The 19,566-nt window shown below is 38.8% G+C and overlaps 1 protein-coding gene across 1 annotated transcript; it reads left to right on the top strand.

Annotated features, from left to right (window-relative positions):
- Positions 1 to 7,200: 7,200 nt before the first annotated feature.
- Positions 7,201 to 19,566, top strand: CPK29 (calcium-dependent protein kinase 29). The gene is made up of 8 exons (XM_077363887.1): positions 7,201 to 8,045; positions 16,295 to 16,438; positions 16,571 to 16,723; positions 17,279 to 17,394; positions 17,468 to 17,635; positions 18,073 to 18,200; positions 18,560 to 18,659; positions 19,269 to 19,566. Exons 1-8 carry the CDS (start codon positions 7,346 to 7,348, stop codon positions 19,362 to 19,364), a joined length of 1,605 nt encoding a protein of 534 aa, XP_077220002.1. The 5' UTR covers positions 7,201 to 7,345; the 3' UTR covers positions 19,365 to 19,566.

The raw sequence follows: 19,566 nt of genomic DNA, 5'->3' as shown, positions 1-19,566 counted from the left end.
ATATCTCATAAATATAAATTCCTCATTAGCTCTTAATTATCTTATTAATGTAAATTCCTCATTAGCGATTAATTACCTTATCCATACTATAATGGCAAATTTTGGGTTGCTACGAAAGCCCTCCTGTCTTATATAAAACCTTATAAATATAAATCCCCATAAGACTAATGAATTTAAGCTCCCATCAAGTATTAAGCCATAAAGCACATATTGTTATATGAATCATGTCTGCCGGGGGGTAAACTCCAAATCATTACGTGCATGAGATTAATTATTTTTCTTTTTACCATTCAAAAAAAAGTTATTTTTTCTTTTTCCGGTTTACATAATTCAGTTCTGACAGGCCAAAACGTGACAATAATGATCCTAACCACCCCCTATTAGATGAGATATGGTACAAAGATCGGTTCAATTTGAAGTTGGGCCAAATTTGGGACTGAACACACAAATCAGTCCCTTGTTTCTTCTTGCCTTTATCTCTATTATTCTTTGATTTTTTTGACACATGCTATTACATTTGCATAAGTATCAATAACTATATGACATTTTCATTCGGATAGAACAAGGCCCACAAAATATTTTTCCTTTTCTTTGGTAGATGAACAAGAACCGTGCAATCGATATACCTAGGCAAATCAAACTACATGTAGCCCAAGAACCATTAACCATTTTCAAGTAGGGGTGCAACTCGGGTCGGGTTGAGGCCAACCCGAACCCAACCCGAGCAACCAAATCTCAACCCGAACCCGACCCGAGTTCCAACCCGACAAGGTTCAACCAAACCCGACCCGAGGAACTCTTTTTGCCAACCCGAACCAGACCCTACCTGAGTTCAACCCGACCCAACCAGACCAACCCGAGGTTTTAAACTTAAAAAATAAAAATAAAACTTATTAAAAATGCCGGGCTTCACTCGGGTCGGGTTGCCCAAGCCCTCAACCCGAACTAGACCCGAACTCAACCCGGGTTGAAAAAATGCAACCCGAACCCGGAGCCAACCTGAACTCAACCCAACCTGACTTTTTTTCGGGCTGAACCTGAAGGGTTCGGGTTGAGCCCACCCGAGTTGCACCCCTATTTTCAAGAGAATGATGATAGGAATTCTAGAATTCCTAAGTTCTTTTGATGGAAGAACTCTAAACCCCAAACCTCTTTTTAATTGGAAAGAGAAGAAATCCCCAAATGTTTGCTGAAAAATTTATAGGGAAAATTACATTTACACCCCTTCTGGTTTCTGACACATCCACTTGTACCCCTATAGTTTAAAACCTGACAACTACACCCCCTGTAGGTTCAATTTGTATAAGGTAGGCCCCCTCAGTTGACGGTTCGTCCATAGATTGAAGGGTTACGATGATCCGATGGAGCTGATTTTTTGGGCACACCCTATCTATGTCAGGGCCCATCAAATGAACGCTTTGGATCATCCAAACAATGTGGGCCCATACCCGAATCCAAACACTACCAAAAACACAGTGGGCCCACATTGTTTGGATGATCTAAAGCGTTCATTTGATGGGCCCTAACATAGATAGGGTGTGCTAAAAAAATCAGCTCCATCGAATCATCCTAACCCTTCAATCTGTGGACGAACCCTCAACTGAGGGGGCCTACCTTATACAAATTGAAACTACAGGGTCGTAGTTGTCAAGTTTTAAACTATAAGGGTAGAAGTGGATGCGTCAGAAACTAGAGGGGGTGTAAATGTAATTTATTCCTTTATTCTCATTCCATTTGCCCTTTTAATAGAGCGGATTACAACAGAAATGCATAACAACCAAAAATAGAATTACAACAACTAACTGAAAACCAGCTAATGCTAACCTATACTTGAGTGACACTTGTCACCACTGCTGACCGTACAATAGAGTTGATAATTTCCCTCCTTATCTCATCTCCTAACAAATGCCCAAGAACCATTAGCCCAAACGAGCACTATCTCAAAGTACTCATCATTCTCTTCAACTAGTGTTTGTTTGATCTTTTGGTAGACTGATATCAACCTGGAGTGAATTTGAGGCATTGAGGGCACCACTGTTCTGAGAGATAGAGTCCACTGTTTTCCCTATTAAGGAAGCAACGGTCAACTGCAAAGCTAAATACCCATGAGACCTTATTTTTGGTTATTACTTTTATTATGAGAATTTTCTTTTCTTTTTCTCTTACATCAATACTGTTTAATACTGCAATCCAAGAACCTAAACTTAGAGATTCAAGTCCACAAAATCAAGAAAACAAAAGACAAAAAAGATTGAGGAAAACAAAAATAGAGTTGTCACACAGTCAAGTATTTAAACCATTTTTTTCTCAAAATGTCCCCCACATCCAAATTTGGTAACATTTGGCACCCATTTAAGTATTCACGCCATATATTTCCAGAATAACCCTCTATGCTACCTTATTTTATCTCATTTATCTAGGAAATGCCCTGACCAACTGGACTGAAAATCTGCAATCCTGTTCAAGCATTGAATCATTTTTTTAAAATGATCCCAACCTTTTTAGTTTGCAAACTTTGGGAGTCTACTTGTACAATTTCCTCCCAAAACGCGCCTAATCGTTAGATTTGGTCTTCCCACTACGTGTCTTTTCAACCTTCTTCAACTAGTGGGTGGCCCTCACATCTAACAAAATCAAAAGTACTCAAAAAACACACAGTGAATTCCTTCTTGATGTCTGCACAAGTATGGGTTGACATGTTTAGAAACTTGTTTTTCTCAAAGTGATATCTCTACATTAGATCCTTCCCAAGAAGCCAGACTTCAATCTATCTCCCCATAAATACCAATCTGTCAAGTTTCTTCACTGATTAGTCTCAAGTCTCAACAACCCAACTTGTACATACCCCTCCTCAAGAGGCTACATTCATGCATCAGATCTGTTCAAGTTGGGGGAACTCCCTCCTTCTTGATTAGCCATGACCATGTCACAACAACTATTTGTTATGTGTATATCCTTCACATAACAATATCTTTTCTTATCTTACTTGTTGTAGACACCCCATTTTGACCGTATCCTAATCCCTCCATATTTGAGCAAAATCCCATCAAATGAATGCTCTAGGACCCTAAATTTTGCCCCAAGGTAGAGTAGGGTCCCAGTTAGGTCCCAGTTAGGTCCCAATAAAATTCCGTCAAAATCCGAACTACGTTGGCTTGATCCCTTTCCACGAGGTACGTAGTGCAGCTTGGGATCCACATCCCAGGTCCAGCCAAACCTTTAAAAATATACATTTCAAACTTTCCAAAAATACAAAAATTCTTCAAAACCTTTTCAAAAAGATCTTCTTCTAGAGTTAGGAGTATGTCCTAGCTGTTTAGGGTGTTTTAGAATTAGGAGTCTGTCTTGATTTGTATTGATATGGTGTGTCCTGTCGTGTGAGTGTCCCTAGAGTTAGGAGGCCTCGAGTTGATCGGTTAGACATTTAGTCGAACCGATGGCTAAACTAGGAAGCATATAGTCAGCCCATGGTTTTCTTTAGGATGCACAGCCTAGTTGCAGATAGGATATAAGGCCCACCTGCATTAGCTTAAGGCTAACCAACTTGCATTAGTTATGGCATATAGAGAGTATTAAAAATTACAATTCACTTGAATTTAAGTAATCGTACAAAAAGCTTTAAAAATCAGTCGAGTCTAGTGGATCGAGTCTAGGATATCGGTTCTAGATGGTTAGGCATTTTAGTTTAGAATAGGGCACCGAACTACTTTGACTCCGATTCTTCCCGAGGCGGGGATACGTAGAGCAGCTGAGATGGACGGCCATCTTGGTCCGAGTCAATGCATTAGAGTTTTAGGATTCATTTTATCCAGTTATGTTTAGAATTGATTTATGTTGTATGTTTTGCTGTGTTTTCTTACTTTCATGTACTAATACTATACCTTTAGCTGTAGCTTGCATGTGTATGTCCATCAGAACTTAGACACCAATTAGGTATGACATTCATAACCTAGCTACTTTTAGGTGACACTTATTTTATTTCTTTTTTAAGTGTATTCATTAATCGTCTCCGAGACATGCATAATTAGGTAGACGTCTTCTCGGAGATATTCGTTCCCATTTCATATGACTTTCGCCCAAATCTCTTCAAAATCAATAATAAATGACATAAGAGACCAGGTGTTTGCACTTGGGCAGATGAGGTGCTCCTTAGACCTTCTGAATTCGTAACCAGGCACGGACCTTTCTTTTATAATCTCTGGTTATCTGTTGCAACAGAGCATAGTATGGGATCCTTGGCTCACTTCCTTGGATGTCGACTCTTCTTTGTTTAAGGTACGCCTCGAATCTGGGTAGTCCCCGAATCGAGAGGTATTTCACCTTTTATCGCCACTCATGCTGTGAGGGGCACATTCTTTCGAGAGTTCCTTGATAGAGCTCTCCATTCATGTGGATGATCCAATGAGACTTAGCGTGGGGCCCGTTCCCCGCCTCTCTCTCAGATCGGGGTCCACACTTGTCTGATATATGTATTAAGTTGTGTCCCATTACTTAAAGGGGTTTTTGCCATGCTTGTAGTAATGGTGGCCCATGTCTTAAAGGAGGATATTATATTTACAGATAGATAGATGTAAGATTTTTTATGGACTTTCATAGTACATATTTTAGTTTTTGTAAACTTGGATTGTAGAGAATGTTAGATTATGGTAAAGAGTAATCCAGATCGGCTCATATACGGTTAGTGATCAATAAGGTTGGAGCCGGGAGCACCTTCGCCACGTGACATCACATTGGAAAGGGTATGGTAATGGGTTAATAATGTGTGGGCCCGTTGTAAGCCTAATAAGGTTTGTGACCTTATTTGAGGAACAAGAGTCCGTAATGGGTCGGCTCTAGGGTTTCCTTTATGTTACTATAAATACAGGATTGGTCCCTGCTCTCACACATAAGGTTGTATTTCTTCCCATTAGAATACACATAAGGAAGTGGAGAGAGTAGAAGGCCACCTTTCATTGTTCTTTCATTTTGCAGAGCGTCGAGGATCCTGAATCATCTTTGCTAAGGATCAACTACGATGGACGGAGGTATTTATCATCTATTTCTTCTCTTGTATAATTTGTTCAATCACATGCTTATGGTCTGATAACGCAATTTTGGCGCCTATCGTAGGAAAGCTGAGGTCTTGCAGCAAGATATTCTTTTCCTTCCTTGCGGGCCACTCCATAAATGCGGCACGTGTGTTGTTTTGGAGCCATTGATATGGTTGCCATAACCTTTCTGTGTATGCAAAGATCAGTTTTATGATGATATGAGATGATACCCACGATCAAGGACTGCAAATATCAACGGTGTTTGAAAGGGCTTCCTTATGATCACAGGGTCAGGATCATTTGTTTAGTGAATGTATGCGTGTTGGGAGAGGGGGATAATATTTTCAGCATTTACTGTCTTTTTCTCGAAAGTAAAAACCTGGCAAAATTTTGCAGGTTCCTTTCTTTCCATAAACCCCAAAAGGCATCCAGGGACCACCAGGCTGCACTTAGGGGTGTAACTCGGGCGAGCTCAACCCGAACCTGGCAGGTTCAACCCGGGAAAAACTCAGGTCGGGTTGGGTTGAGTTCAAGTCGGGTTCGAGTTCGGGTTGGGTTTTCTCAACCTGGGTTGAGTTCAAGTCGGGTTCGGGTTCGGGTTGGCAAAAAGGGCTACTCGGGTCGGGTAGGGTTGAACCTCGTCGGGTTGGAACTCGGGTTCGGGTTGAGTAAATAGTTGCTCGGGTCGGGTTGTGGTTGGCCTCAACCCGTACCCGACCCGCCTGAGTTGCACCCCTAGCTGCACTCGGCATAGACTCGGAGATAGGGGTGCAACTCGGGTCGGGTCCGAGGAAGCCTTTTTTCCAACCCGAACCCGACCCGACCTGATTTCCAACCATACGAGGTTCAACCCACCCGACCCGACCATAGTTCAACCCGACCAAACCTGAATTTTTTAAGCTTAGAAAAAAAAAAGCATAAAAAATGTCGGGTTGCCCAAACCCTCGTCCCGAACCTGACCCGGGTTGGAAAAACTCAACCCAAACCCGAACTCGAACCTGACCCGAACCGACTTATTTTCGGGTTGAACCCGACCCGAGTTGCACGCCTACTCGGAGAGTAGCAGAATAAGCAGTCAACAGGGAGGAGACAAGCAATGGATTTGCATGTAACTTACCTTGGAGAATGGTGGTAGGTAGTGTTTGGTTCAACCTTGTAGAGTAGCGGTAGGGGTGTCATTACCAATATTTTGACAGATAGAAGGCATTGTCCCCACTAAATCCAAGCAAAATTCCACCTTTTTTTTGTGGTTTTGGGCTTGAATATAATAGAGAGGGGACAAGGGTGTCACATCAGCAGACATGCAATGATTAACCAAGAGATATCACTGGGAGCCTCCATGGATTTCTATGGTATATTGGCAACCAAACTGAGAATTTTGCCGACATGGCACCTAAATGCCAAGCAAAATTCTTAATCCATGCTGGCTTTTCTGCAACTAACCAGAGAACCCTAATTGGACTTGAAATTCACCTTGTAAGTAGGCGTGCCTGAGCTCGAGCCCATTTATCTTTTTAGAAAACCAAAGCCCACTCAAGGGCCATTGCCATTCAATCTACAACATCTACAAACTAGCCACGCCCAGATTAACGGTCTTGATCATTCCAAAATTATGTGATGGGCGTGAATTACTGCAAAAACTCACTTTGGACAATTTAATGTAAGTTGTTAGTTCAATCATCAATCTAGACCATTCATCATGTGGGTCCCACTGCAGATCCACTGCCCTCCAATTGGGACCCTGTCTGCCATCTAATCAAAAACTTGTAAGTAGAAAGTCCTAACCATCTAATTGATCCCAAATGTTCGGACCCAAAACAGTACGGTCAGGTCTTTCCAGTTCAATCCGGCCCGGCCTGGCCCGGCCCGATTATTTAGTTCGAGATGACGTATGCGTGTCGTGACAAACGCGGATACCAGACGCTATGTCGGACAAACAAGTGCCTACAAAACTCATTCCTTTAGAAACTGTCTATACCCTTTCATTTCAAATGACGATATTACCCCTACATTTAATTCTGTTCCAGCGTTAATTCGCCGGGAAATGACTGTCCAAAAGCGTAATTTCATCTAACCAAAACGTATTACACAAAGTGCGCCACCTAACCAATAAGACACGCTTCGAATCTCTCTCTTTAAACCTTTATACCCTCTTGGAAGCTCTTCAAGCAAACCCATCTCTCTCTCTCTCTCTCTCTCTCTGATAATATAAGTAAGAAAATTTAGAGAGAGAACAAGAGAACAAGAGAACGAGAGAACAAAATCCATCAAACCCATCTAAGTATAGTGTGAGAGAACCAAAACCCAATTCCCAAATGGGAAATTGCTTTAGTTCTAAACATGAAATCCCAATCAACTCTCCCTCATCAAAATCCCCACCTCTTCCTACCCACCCTCAACAACAACAACAGCCCCAAAACCCTAAACCCCATCAGAACTCAATACCGACACAAAAACCAGTCTTTTTCCCAACTCCAACTCAAAAACCCACATCCTCCTCACAGTATACAACAATCCTAGAAAAACCCTTATCTGATGTAACCTCATTTTATGACCTAGACAGAGAATTAGGAAGAGGGCAGTTTGGTATAACCTATCTCTGTACTGAGAAGGCAACAGGGCTAAAATACGCGTGTAAATCGATATCAAAGAGGAAGCTTATCAATAAGAATGATATTGAGGATGTAAAGAGGGAGATTATGATTTTGCAACATTTGACTGGTCAGCCTAATATAGTTGAATTTAAGGGGGCTTATGAGGATAGGAAAAATGTGCATTTGGTGATGGAACTTTGCTCAGGCGGCGAGCTTTTCGATAGGATTACTGCAAAGGGGAGTTATTCAGAGAAGGCCGCGGCCACGATCTTTAGGCAGATTGTGAATGTGGTTCATGTTTGTCATTTTATGGGGGTTATGCATAGGGATTTGAAGCCTGAGAATTTCTTGTTGATGAGTAAGGATGAGGATTCGCCGCTCAAGGCCACGGATTTTGGGCTATCTGTTTTCATTGAGGAAGGTTAGATTTTGATGGGTTTTCTATAATTTGCTTCGTGGTTCTACTTTTCTTGATTGTTTGCTATTATAAGTTAATTTGGTTTTCCAATGTATTAATTTCATGCGATGGACGATCACTATGATAAGAGTAGAACAGATCTGATGAGATCTCGCCGTTGGATCATCTTGGTGGTATATTAGGCAAATTGGTTAAATGGGGTGACCTAGCTAGATTAGGCAGCAAGATTAAATTAGTAATTAGGTTAGATTAGAATATTCCATTCTTATCTCTCTCTATGTTTATCATCTAAGTGCTCTATATAAGTAGGGGTGTAAACGGATCGAATTCGGAGCGGATATGGCTATATCCGAATTCGATTACAGTATACACTATCCGAATTCGGATTCGACGGATATTTAATATCTAGTACCGAATTCGTATCCGTCGGATATTGTTCGAATTCGGATATTATCCGTATCCGTTTATTCGGTAAATTCGAACATTTTATTGCAGCACTTTATCTTTTTTTTCCTACTTACTCGAATGAATTTTTCAAACCCTAAAACTAGACCTCTACATTCTCTTCACAAAATTAACTCTCAAACCCTAAAATATATGAGATCCTCTTCTTCCTTTTAAAACAAAGGCAGAGAGAGAGAGAGAGGGAGGGGATGGGGATGGATGATAGTGTTGGTAGTGGTCTTTGGGTTTTTCCTTTTTTTTTTTTTGTATATGATGGAATGGGTTTGGGCTATTTTTGTTTTTATTTTTATTTTTCTAAAAAGAATATTCACTTTTCTTATAGAAACAAAAGATAGTGTGTCATTACTAACAATAAATATTAATGATATTATTAATAATAAATAAAAAGGATTTACTTCTCGGATTCGGATGTTAAACGGATCGGATATACCATTTACCAGATTCGCATCCGCTAAGAGCCGGATATCTCATAAACGGATTCGGATAATATCCGCTTGAAACAAATTCGGATAATATTCGCTTTAAACGGATTCGGATGTGGACGGTAATCGAATTTCCGAATATCCATTTACACCCCTATATATAAGCAATGATTGATTCTCTTGTAATAGCATCAAGATTAGTAACATTTCTATAATTTATCATGGTATGAGAGCTATTGCCTGACGGTGATAGAACACTGTTCTATCATAAAAGTAAAATAGGGAAGAAGATGATAGAAAAAATGGATGGAATGAGTTAATTCGAGGAAACTCAGGCCTCCAGTGAGTTAATTAGAGGAAACTCGACCTCCAATATGCAAATTGCACTAAATTTGATTATTCCTTGCTGAATAGCCTTACGGCATCTACATTATATAGAAATTAAGGGAAGCAAAATAAGGAAACATAAATCAACAGAATATGAAAAGGAAAATAAGGAAACCCTAAATATTGCAATAACTTAAATAAAGAAAACAATCTAAATTAGTAGAATAGGAAAAAGGAAAATTGATTCTAACATACCCCTGCCCTTATTCCTCAACCTTGTCCCCAAGGCTGGAAATTGACCTTGTGCAAGACTTTCCAAATTTCTTCTCTATTCTCCTTTTCTTTTTTCTTGCTCCCTCCTTCTTGCCTTTTCTTTGTCTTGTAATTAGTCACCATCATCAAGGGTTGAGGCCACTCCAATTGCAAATCGATCCCATGATGTCGTTCATCAAAGCTTCTTTGATGCATTTTTTTACATTGATTTACAGAGGGTTTTAGGTGAGGATCCTTCCTATGGCGTTGGAAATGTTGAGAGGCATGGCAAATTTTTCGGCGTCGACATTGTTGGACTCGAGAACGTTGATAATTATTAACCCCTTTCTTTTGTGGCTTTTTTGCTTTTTCTTCGATTTGATTTCTTTCTCTCTTCTTTCTATTTCGTCTTTTCTCTTTTATTGTGTAAGCCTTCTCGACAGTGCTCTTCCTTAACTCTTCACTTAGAGGCTCTCCGAACTTCATGCCAGGTGTTGGTGCCATCACCTGAGGAAGACTGGGATTTTGAGAAAGAAATTCTCTAAACATCTTTATTATTTTCTCTTCGAAAGCTTGGAATCTCGAATCGAACTTCGCAGCCAACTTCGCTTCCAAGGCTTACTCTTCTAAGGACAAACCATTGTTGTTTCCTGTAGCCATAGAATACGCCTTCAAATCTTTGATACTAATCTCGTTCTTTTAACGGCATCCACGAGTAAACCGCTCTGATACCAACTTTGATAGAACACCGTTCTATCATAAAAGAAAGTAGGGAAGAAGATGATATAAAAAATGGATAGAATGAGTTAATTCGAGGTAACTCAGGCCTCCAGTGAGTTAATTCGAGGAAACTCGACCTCCAATATGCCAAGTGCACTAAATTTGATTATTCCTTGCTGAATAGCCTTACGGCAACTACATTATATAGAAATTAAGGGAAAGCAACCAAACAGTGCCTAACCTCAAATCCTTGTGGACGAGTATTCCTCACGGCCTGTTTCAACCCATAGATGCTCTTCTTTAACTTGCAATTCATGTGTTTCTGACGCTTAACTTCAAATCCCTCTAGTTGCTCCATATAAATTTCTTCCTTCAAATCATCATGAAGATAAGTAGTCTTGACATCTAATTGCTCAACTTCTAGGTCTAGGCTTGCAGTTAGACCTAATATCACCTCAATGGATGACTTTTTTTACCACGAGAGAAGATTCATTAAAATCAATACTCTTTTCTGCCCCAAATCTTTCACCACCAACCTTGCCGTGTATCTCAGATCCTGTCAGCTTTAGTTTTCAACTTGAACGCCCACTTTTTCTTTAGTGCTTTCCTACCCTTAGGCAACTCCAAGGTTTCAAATTTCAGTATTCGGAATGCATTTCGGTCCTCACCGAAACCAAAATTTCAGCCGAAATTTCAGACAATCCAACGAAATCAAACAACGGCTATTTTATCTACTACAAAATTTCGACAATTTCGGTAATTTCGGCCGAAATTTCAGGATAATATTAAATAATTATCACAAATCGAGATTTTTGGGTGAAATCCCTTAAATTTCGGGATAAATGAAATTTCGACCAAAATAAACTACCATATCGGGTTTTACCGATTTCGATATCCCCCGAAACCCGAAATTTTGGACCGAGATTTTGGATTTCGGTCGAAATTTAAATCCTTGGGCAACTCTGCCAATTCATATGTTTTGCAAAGGCTCTAGTAATAATTCTAGAGTAATTCAATGATGGTCTCCGCCTACACAAGGAATTTGAAAAATGAATTTTGACGGCTCTAGTTTGGGGAACCCGGGTCCATCGGGCATGGGAAGTCTACTAAGGGATGAAGATGGATTGTTCCTTGGCGTTCCGCATCCCTGTTTGATGAGATTTAAGACAGAATTGGGATGGCTTCAATTTCGTTTAATCATGTGAGGCGGATAAATTGGCCAGAGATGGTGTCTCTAGGGAGAGTATTGAGTTTTTCGATTATCTTCCTCCCTAGTTCTTGTTGTGTTTTCAATCTTATGATTATTCTATCTCCATTGTATCCTCTCTGATGTACTATCTGGGATCATCTTGGATCATCTTAATCCTCCTCTTTTCAATAATATTATCGTTACCATTCAAAAAAAAAAAAGCTTTCTTCCACTCATAGTTGTGCTTGTCACCTTGGGCTTCTTGAAAACTTTTAGGTTCATCCTCTTCTATGAACATTACATTTTCCGCAGGAGGGTATCTTCCTGGAGATTCTCTCTCCCTGGTTCTTGAGGCTCTTGAGGCTGGTCATCTTGCTCAACGTTATCATGTATCATTGTATCATCTGTAATATCCTAAACTTGGTCTTCTTGCTTCTCTCCCTCATTTTCAACTTGCAGCACTGGAGGAGAAACTGGAATAAGATCAGGCACATCACGATCAACTTGCGGTTTCTCATCTTTCTTGAATCCTTCAATGGTGTGGTCTTCATAGAAAACCACATCTCTACTTCTGTGCATTGTTTTGTTTTTTGGATTTCATAATATGTGACAGAATAAGAAGCACCAACAAGTGATTTCACATCCATATCACAAACATCAGAATAGATAAAATCTAGAATTTTTGTTTATCTTTCTTAGTAGCATTTTTAAGGAAAGTAACCCCATGTTGTTTTCCATATAAACAATAATTACATGTACTTAGAAACATACCTTCGATGCTTGGGAGGAGTTTCTGCTTTGACAAGATGTGCATGGCTTTTACGCTCATGTGGCCAAGAATTTTCAATTATATGCCACCAACACATATACGGATGGTGAGAAAATGGAATCACTGTTTTAAAATGCGGATGCGGGTCAAAACGCAGCCAAAGCAAATCCTAGTCAACTTGGCACGACATGGTCGGATACTCAGTTGAAGCGGGGCAAAATGCGGACTCGAAGAAGATCTCCACCAAGGGTCGACTCGGGAGATTCAACAATGATGCGGAGTTTTGAAACTATGGATGGAACAACCCTAAATTGTTGATTTTATTACTCATGAATCATATTTGCAGTTTTTTCTCATGATGAGAGAATTTTCAGTCATATGCTATCGACACATACAAGGATGATGAAATTTTGACTCGTACATTTTATTTTCACTTTGTGGTTTCAGGCTCAGTTTTATGGAAGATATTTTGACGAGTACGAGACTTTATTATTCCATTGCAATGCAAACTGTACTCTATGGGGCTCCATGTGCCCATAAAAAGAGCTCTTATGCCCCATGAACTTTATATATTCTTAACCTATACATGAAACCAATATGGTTCTTCACCAAAAGCCTTTTGTTACAAAATTAGCTGTAAAAATGGTAACTTTTCCAATTTATTAAGAGAACTGGTATCAACACAACCATGTTTTGATATATGCGCTCACCTATCTTGTCTTCTAGTATTTAAAGAGCTGTCAAAAGGTCATTCCCTATTGGGGTGGGGACACCCTATGTCAACAAAAAGAAAAAAAAAGGTCATTCCGGTTCCCAAAAAACTCTTACAAGCCAATAAAAAAAGAAAAAAACAATCTAGAGCCCGCCCATAACTAAACGTTGTGTGCTGATATCATTTCCCTTTATTAATAAGCCTCATAAGTTTACCCTATGGGCTTGTTAATCTATGGTTGGCGGTTGACCATAACCTTTTTAAAGAATATTTGTTATTTATTCCTCTTAGTAGGTTGATGAGTAAAGACTGTTGTTTGGGTCTGTTTGAGGGTTTTGTTATCGGATATGATAGTGGAAGTTTCTCTTCTACAATTTGCTGACGATACCATTCTTTTCTGTGCCCCTGAGAGGAATATGATTTTAAACTTGAAGGCTACTCTAAGATGCTATGAATTGGTTACTGGTCAAAGATCAAATTTTAGGAAATCTAGCTTGTTTGCTATTAATCTTCCCCCTTCAGAAGCTGATGAGTTTGCTAAGGTGATGGGGTGTAGGCTGGACTCCCTGCCTTCCTTGTATTTAGGGCTTCCATTGGGGGTGGGAAAACCTGGAAAAGAGCTCTGGACTCCTATAGTGGAAATGATAGAAAGAAGATTGGAAACTTGGAAAAGAAATCTTGTTTCTAAGGGTGGGAGACTCATCTTGGTCAAGGCAGTGTTAGCTAATATACCAATGTATTATTTATCTTTGTTCAATTGCCCGGTTAGTGTAGTGTTGAGAATAGAACAGATTCAAAGAAGATTTCTTTGGGGAGGTGCCGATAGTAAGGGTGGTATACCCTTGGTAAAGTGAGAAAACGTTTGTGTTCCGATAAAGAATGGTGGTCTGGGGATAAGAAAGTTGAGAGAGTTCAATCGTGCATTGTTGGGAAAGTGGCTTTGGCGTTTTGGTATGGAACAATCTTCTTTGTGGGTAAAGGTGATTGGTAGCAAATATGGCTTTTTAAATGGGAATTGGTGCTCGGATGATTCATATAGCAAGAAAGGTGGGACTGTTTGGCGAAACATTTTGAGGTTCAAGCAAAGATTTGAGGAGGGTATTCAGTTTGAAGTTTACAAAGGGGATAAAATTTTGGGTGGATGCTTGGTGCTCTGATGAACCCTTGAAGACCCTTTTTCCTGATTTGTTCTCGGTGGCTTTGAAGAAAGATGTGTTGGTGTGTGATTGTTTTGAGAGGGTGGACTCCAAGGTGGTTTGGAAGCTTAGCTTCAGAAAGAATTTTTTTGACAGGGAGTTAAATTCCATTTCTTGGTTACTTCTTTTGATTGAGAATTGCTATATAAAAAGAAGTGGGGTGGATAAAAGAATTTGGATTTGGGACCCATCCGGCTTCTTCTCTGTGAAATCATTTTATTCTTGATTGGTACATGCTTCAGGCTCCCCTCTTGCAGCTGCCGTTTGGAAATTTCTTGGGCCTCCATCAGTTTCCTTTTTTGGTTGGGCAGTTTGCTGTGGGAGGATTCAGACCATTGAATTTCTTAGAAGAAGGGGAATGTGGCTGGTAGATTATTGTTCGCTTTGTATGGAAGATGGTGAATCTATTGATCATCTGTCTATTCATTGCAAGGTTGCAAGGGAGATTTGGGGCCTCATTTTGGATAAGTTTGGTATCTGTTGGATCTTCTCAAACTCTATACCAGAACTTGTATTGAGTTGGGATTTTGTGCCTTGGAAGAAGAAAGGGAAATTGCTTTGGAAGCTATGTTTGATAGCTTTGTGGTGGGTTATTTGGAAAGAAAGAAATTCGAGAGTTTTCAATGGAGTGGTTAAGTCATCTTACTGGTTATTTATGAAAATTATTGCTTTGGTGATTTTTTGGGCAAAAAATCTTCTTCAGTTTCAATTTGCTTCAACTTTTTATCTGCGGGAAGGATGGAGAATTATGTGTTGGGAAGGGGTGAGGAGAGAGAAGATAGTTAGATGAGAGGCTCCTCCTGAAGGGTATTTGAAAATAAACTTTGACGGGTCTAGTTTGGGTAATCCGGGCCCGGCTGGTATTGGTGTCCTTGCTAGGAATTCTGCAGGGGTGGTGTCTTGGGCTTTGCTGGCCCAATTGGTAGAAGCAACTCATCTGAAGCGGAAGTTAAAGCGACTTTTCAAGGAATAAAACGCCTGAGTAGGGATATGTTCGATAAGGTGATTGTGGAAGGTGATTCTTCTAACGTAATCAGTTGGCTATCTGGGAAGGTTGCACCACCATGGCGATTTCTTAGCTTCTTTGAGGAAATCGTTGCTCTTGTTTCAAGTTCATCCATAGTGTTTAAATTTGTTAGAAGATTAGCCAATAGTGAAGCTGATTCCCTTGCAAGATCGGGTGTCAATAAAGAGGCTTTGGAATGGTTTGATCATCTCCCTCCGTGAAATGTATTTTAAGTCTTTTCTTGATGTAATTTTTCTTTTCTTTGTATTTCTGTGGACCATCTCGGTTCCATTCTTTCAATATATTTCCATTTCAAAAATATATATATGTTATTTATGTTAACTTTTTTTTTTTGAATGATCAACAAATAATTTATCAATTCCTCATGAGAACTTCAAAATTTATGAAGACATTTATTATTTATGTTAACTATCTTCTTTTGCATTAAGACATGTTTTAGCGATGCCAATTGGACAACTACTCCAGGTGATAGGAGGTCCACCACATGCTATGTAAATTTAGTGGAGTCATTCTTGTAGTTTGATAACTTTGATTTAGTCAATTTTAGATATATTGCTTACTGTAATATGCCTTGCAATGGTCTTGAGTACTAGTGAAACATAGTTCTTAAATTTGATACTATCAGTACTTACTGTGAAAAATTGAACTGCCAATTGCCTACCCAAAAAAAAATGAACTGCTAATTGGATAGCATCAAATCCATTATCTTAATAAAGACCCAAGCACATTGAAATGAGTTGCCATTGCATCAGAGAAAAGTGTATGCAGGATTAAGCAAGAAACAGAAAAAGTTAATACAAAATTGGTATCTCATGCATGAATAGTTTGGTAATACAAATTTTAGCTATTCCTTTGCAAACTTGGCATGGTATCCATCAATGTGGTCTTGTGATCTTTTGTGCTTCTATCTTATAATTGTGTGTGTTTGCGGTAGAAGTTTGTAAAAGGATTTTTACTCTTTATTTATTTATTTTTTAGTTGAAAATATATGCCTCTTCAGTTCAAATTAATGATTAGTTTTTTTGGCTTTGTTCCCAGTTTCACATATTATCCATCTTGCTCCTTTAGTCTCTTGTAGTTATAAAACATTGACTACAAAAATAGCATTTGGTATTAAATCTACACTTTCGTGTCCCAGTATTCATCTGCTGAAAATGCAAATTGACTGTCCAGGGAAAGTGTACCAAAGTATTGTTGGCAGTGCTTACTATGTCGCTCCAGAGGTACTGCGCCGAAACTATGGTAAGGAAATGGATGTCTGGAGTGCTGGAGTCATCTTATACATTCTCCTAAGCGGTGTTCCCCCATTCTGGGCGGGTACGGAAAATCATTTCTTTTCATTTCAGTTTGTATCATTTCTGAGAAATTCATAATATTACAGAAAACACTACTTGAACTTGTTCGTTTCCATTAACGGGTCTTATGTGTGGATGAATTATTCAACTTCAGAGACAGAAAAAGGCATCTTTGACGCTATCTTAGAAGGTTCCATTGACTTCAAAAGTTCACCATGGCCTTCTATATCCAATTCTGCGAAGGATCTCATCAAGAAGATGTTAACACAGGACCCTAAAAAAAGAATTACTGCTGCCCAAGTCCTTGGTGAGTTCAACAATATTTTAAATGTCAAGGGTGTAGTTCTTTTAGTCTCCAAAGTTATGTTGCAGTGTTACCATCATTCTTATGCTTTTAACTTCTCATAACAAAATCCACATGTGCTTTTTTCCAAGGTTTTAGATGTCTGTTTCGGCCACACCCGGCAGAAATTTTGGCCGGAATGAAGTAAAAAATAAATAAATTTTGAAATTTTCAGAAAATTTTACTGAAATTTCGGAAAAGGGATGGATTTTTTTATTTTTTTTTAAAATCAAATTTAGAATTTAGCAGATATTTCGGCCGAAACTCCGATATTTTGGCCAAAATTTTGGAAATTTGGCCGAAATCTGGACCAACACCGAAATTTGTACTTTCGGAGTCGGTCGGACTGACATCAGAAATTTCGGCGTGTCGGCCAAATTTAAAACCGTGCTTTTTCACATTCCTAGTTTTAGCTAGTTCTCTCCGCATCTTCTTATCTACTTAGCTTCTTTAGCTATGTAAAAAGATTTAGGATTCATTGAACCATCAATATGATTGTTATTCTGATGTTTGAACCAGAGCATTTATGGATGAGAGAGGATGGTATAGCATCTGATAAACCAATCGACAGTGCGGTTCTAATCAGGATGAGACAATTCAGGGCAATGAACAAGTTAAAGAAACTTGCTCTAAAGGTCAGTGCGTCAAAACGTTTTAAAACTTTGTCACCTTGTTCAGTTCCTTATAGTCTCTTTTGGGTTTCTGAAGGTCATAGCAGAAAATCTTTCGGAGGAGGAAATCAAGGGCTTGAAACAAATGTTCAACAACATGGACACCGATAAGAGTGGTACTATAACCTATGAAGAGCTGAAGACTGGGTTGTCTAGATTAGGATCAAAGCTTACCGAAGCTGAAGTCAAGCAGCTCATGGATGCGGTAGGATATTCTACAAATATGAGAATTTTATATGTTGTGTGCGCGTGAAGTCCAGCATTTTTCAAAAAAAGTACCATGCGCCCACTTCATAGCATGATCCAAACCTTTCATTTGTTGGGCCACATCGTATATGAGCGCTACGCCGAAAATTATCTGCATAGGATGATCCTATACTCCGATCTGTACAGGGAGTGCACGTTATTGAAACCTCTATAGATCGGAGGGTTACAATCATTCTATGGAGATAATTTACGGGGTACAGCCTATCGACATTATGGCCCGACAAATGAACAGTGTGGATCATCCTATGAAGTGGGTTAGTATTTTAAAAATACCGGACTTCGCGCGAACACATCGTGTAAAATCTCTTCTACAAATATATCATTGCGATTATTTAGTTCCCTTGGTTGGTGAGGTGTAGTTTCGTATTTTTTCAGGCTGATGTCGACAAAAGTGGCAGTATTGATTACATAGAATTCATCTCTGCAACCATGCATCGTCATAGACTAGAGAAAGAAGAGAATTTGTTCAAAGCGTTTCAGTTCTTTGATAAAGATGGCAGCGGGTTAGTATTTTGTTCCTGAACTCGAGAGGCTATACATTTATATTAAGGGTTGAATAAACCAAAACATGTTAAAGTGCTAATTGATAAACAATCCTATAAAGCTTTCAGTACATACTGTTAGGTACCTTACAGTATTACTCGTAGTTTCCAACATTTGCCCTTCTGAACTATTCTTGGACCCTAACTTTGTAACTGTGTGTAATCTTATAGATTAAATATAAACTGAAAACTTTGTAACTGTGTGTAATCTTAATAGATTAAATATGAACTGAAAACTTTGTAACTCTGTAATCTTAATAGATTAAATATGAACTGAAATGAAATTGGTCTATGCATTTCATTTCGTTGCTCTTAACCAGGTTTATCACAAGGGATGAATTGAGACAAGCTATGACTGAATACGGAATGGGTGACGACGCCACCATAAATGAAGTCATCAATGATGTTGACACGGATAATGTGAGTTTATCATTTCTTGAAGATTATCATTTTCGTTCTCTCTTTTTTTATCTCACAGCAAGCATGTTGGATGCCGCTAACTGTTCTAGTTCACCTTTCTGTTATCCATAGTCACAAATATTTGTCTAAGAATTACTCGAAAGGATGTATCTCAGAATATTTTAAAAAAATTTGTTATTTTTGTGTTTTAATCGAAAAAAATGGAAAAATAAATATTTAAAATATATATAAAAAATACAAAATGTAAGAACAAATTAGGACAACAAATAATGATGGGAATTTATCGGGATATTTTCGTGATAAAAAGTAAAATATGAAGATATCTCATTGATTTTTCATAATCTTGGAATTTTGTCGTATCATCAAAAAATTGCAAAATATCACCATATTTTAAAAAATACCAGAGATATTTGCGTCTAAGAACCTAGATTCCAAATGAAAAATTCACTCTCGAAAAGGATTTTTCTGATTCTCAAAGAATGAGGGGCAAATGGATTGAACGAGAAAGGGATATAAGATCGTGATTTGATCCGCATATGTTGGTAAAAAGAATAATTTGCTCCTTTGATGTGCCGTTGTCTAAACTTTGCTTATCCCGATTCTATGTAGGATGGGAGGATTAATTATGATGAGTTCGTGGCCATGATGACAAGAGGAACTCAAGATCCCCGTGAAACAAAAGGTAAAACGATTGAATTGCTTTAATTGCGTGATTATGTACAAATATCGTCCATTTACAAAGTGTGCGTAGATAATAAGCGAAAGCTTTCGGGTTGTTTGACCTTCTCTTATTCTGAGTTAGTGCTGATTGAGTAAGTCTTATCCCTACGGAATTGCATTATCGTTGTGAATATATTGATATTTGTTATGCAACTCTTGAACTGAAAAGGAATTAGCTTCTCTTGTA

This window comes from Tasmannia lanceolata, unplaced genomic scaffold (assembly GCF_043159265.1).
Source record: "Tasmannia lanceolata isolate RefF3 unplaced genomic scaffold, GAP_Taslan_0.1 ptg000020l, whole genome shotgun sequence".
NCBI classification, from domain to species: domain Eukaryota; kingdom Viridiplantae; phylum Streptophyta; class Magnoliopsida; order Canellales; family Winteraceae; genus Tasmannia; species Tasmannia lanceolata.
Note: the sequence above shows the minus strand (reverse complement) of the source record. Positions and strands in the feature narration are given on the sequence as shown.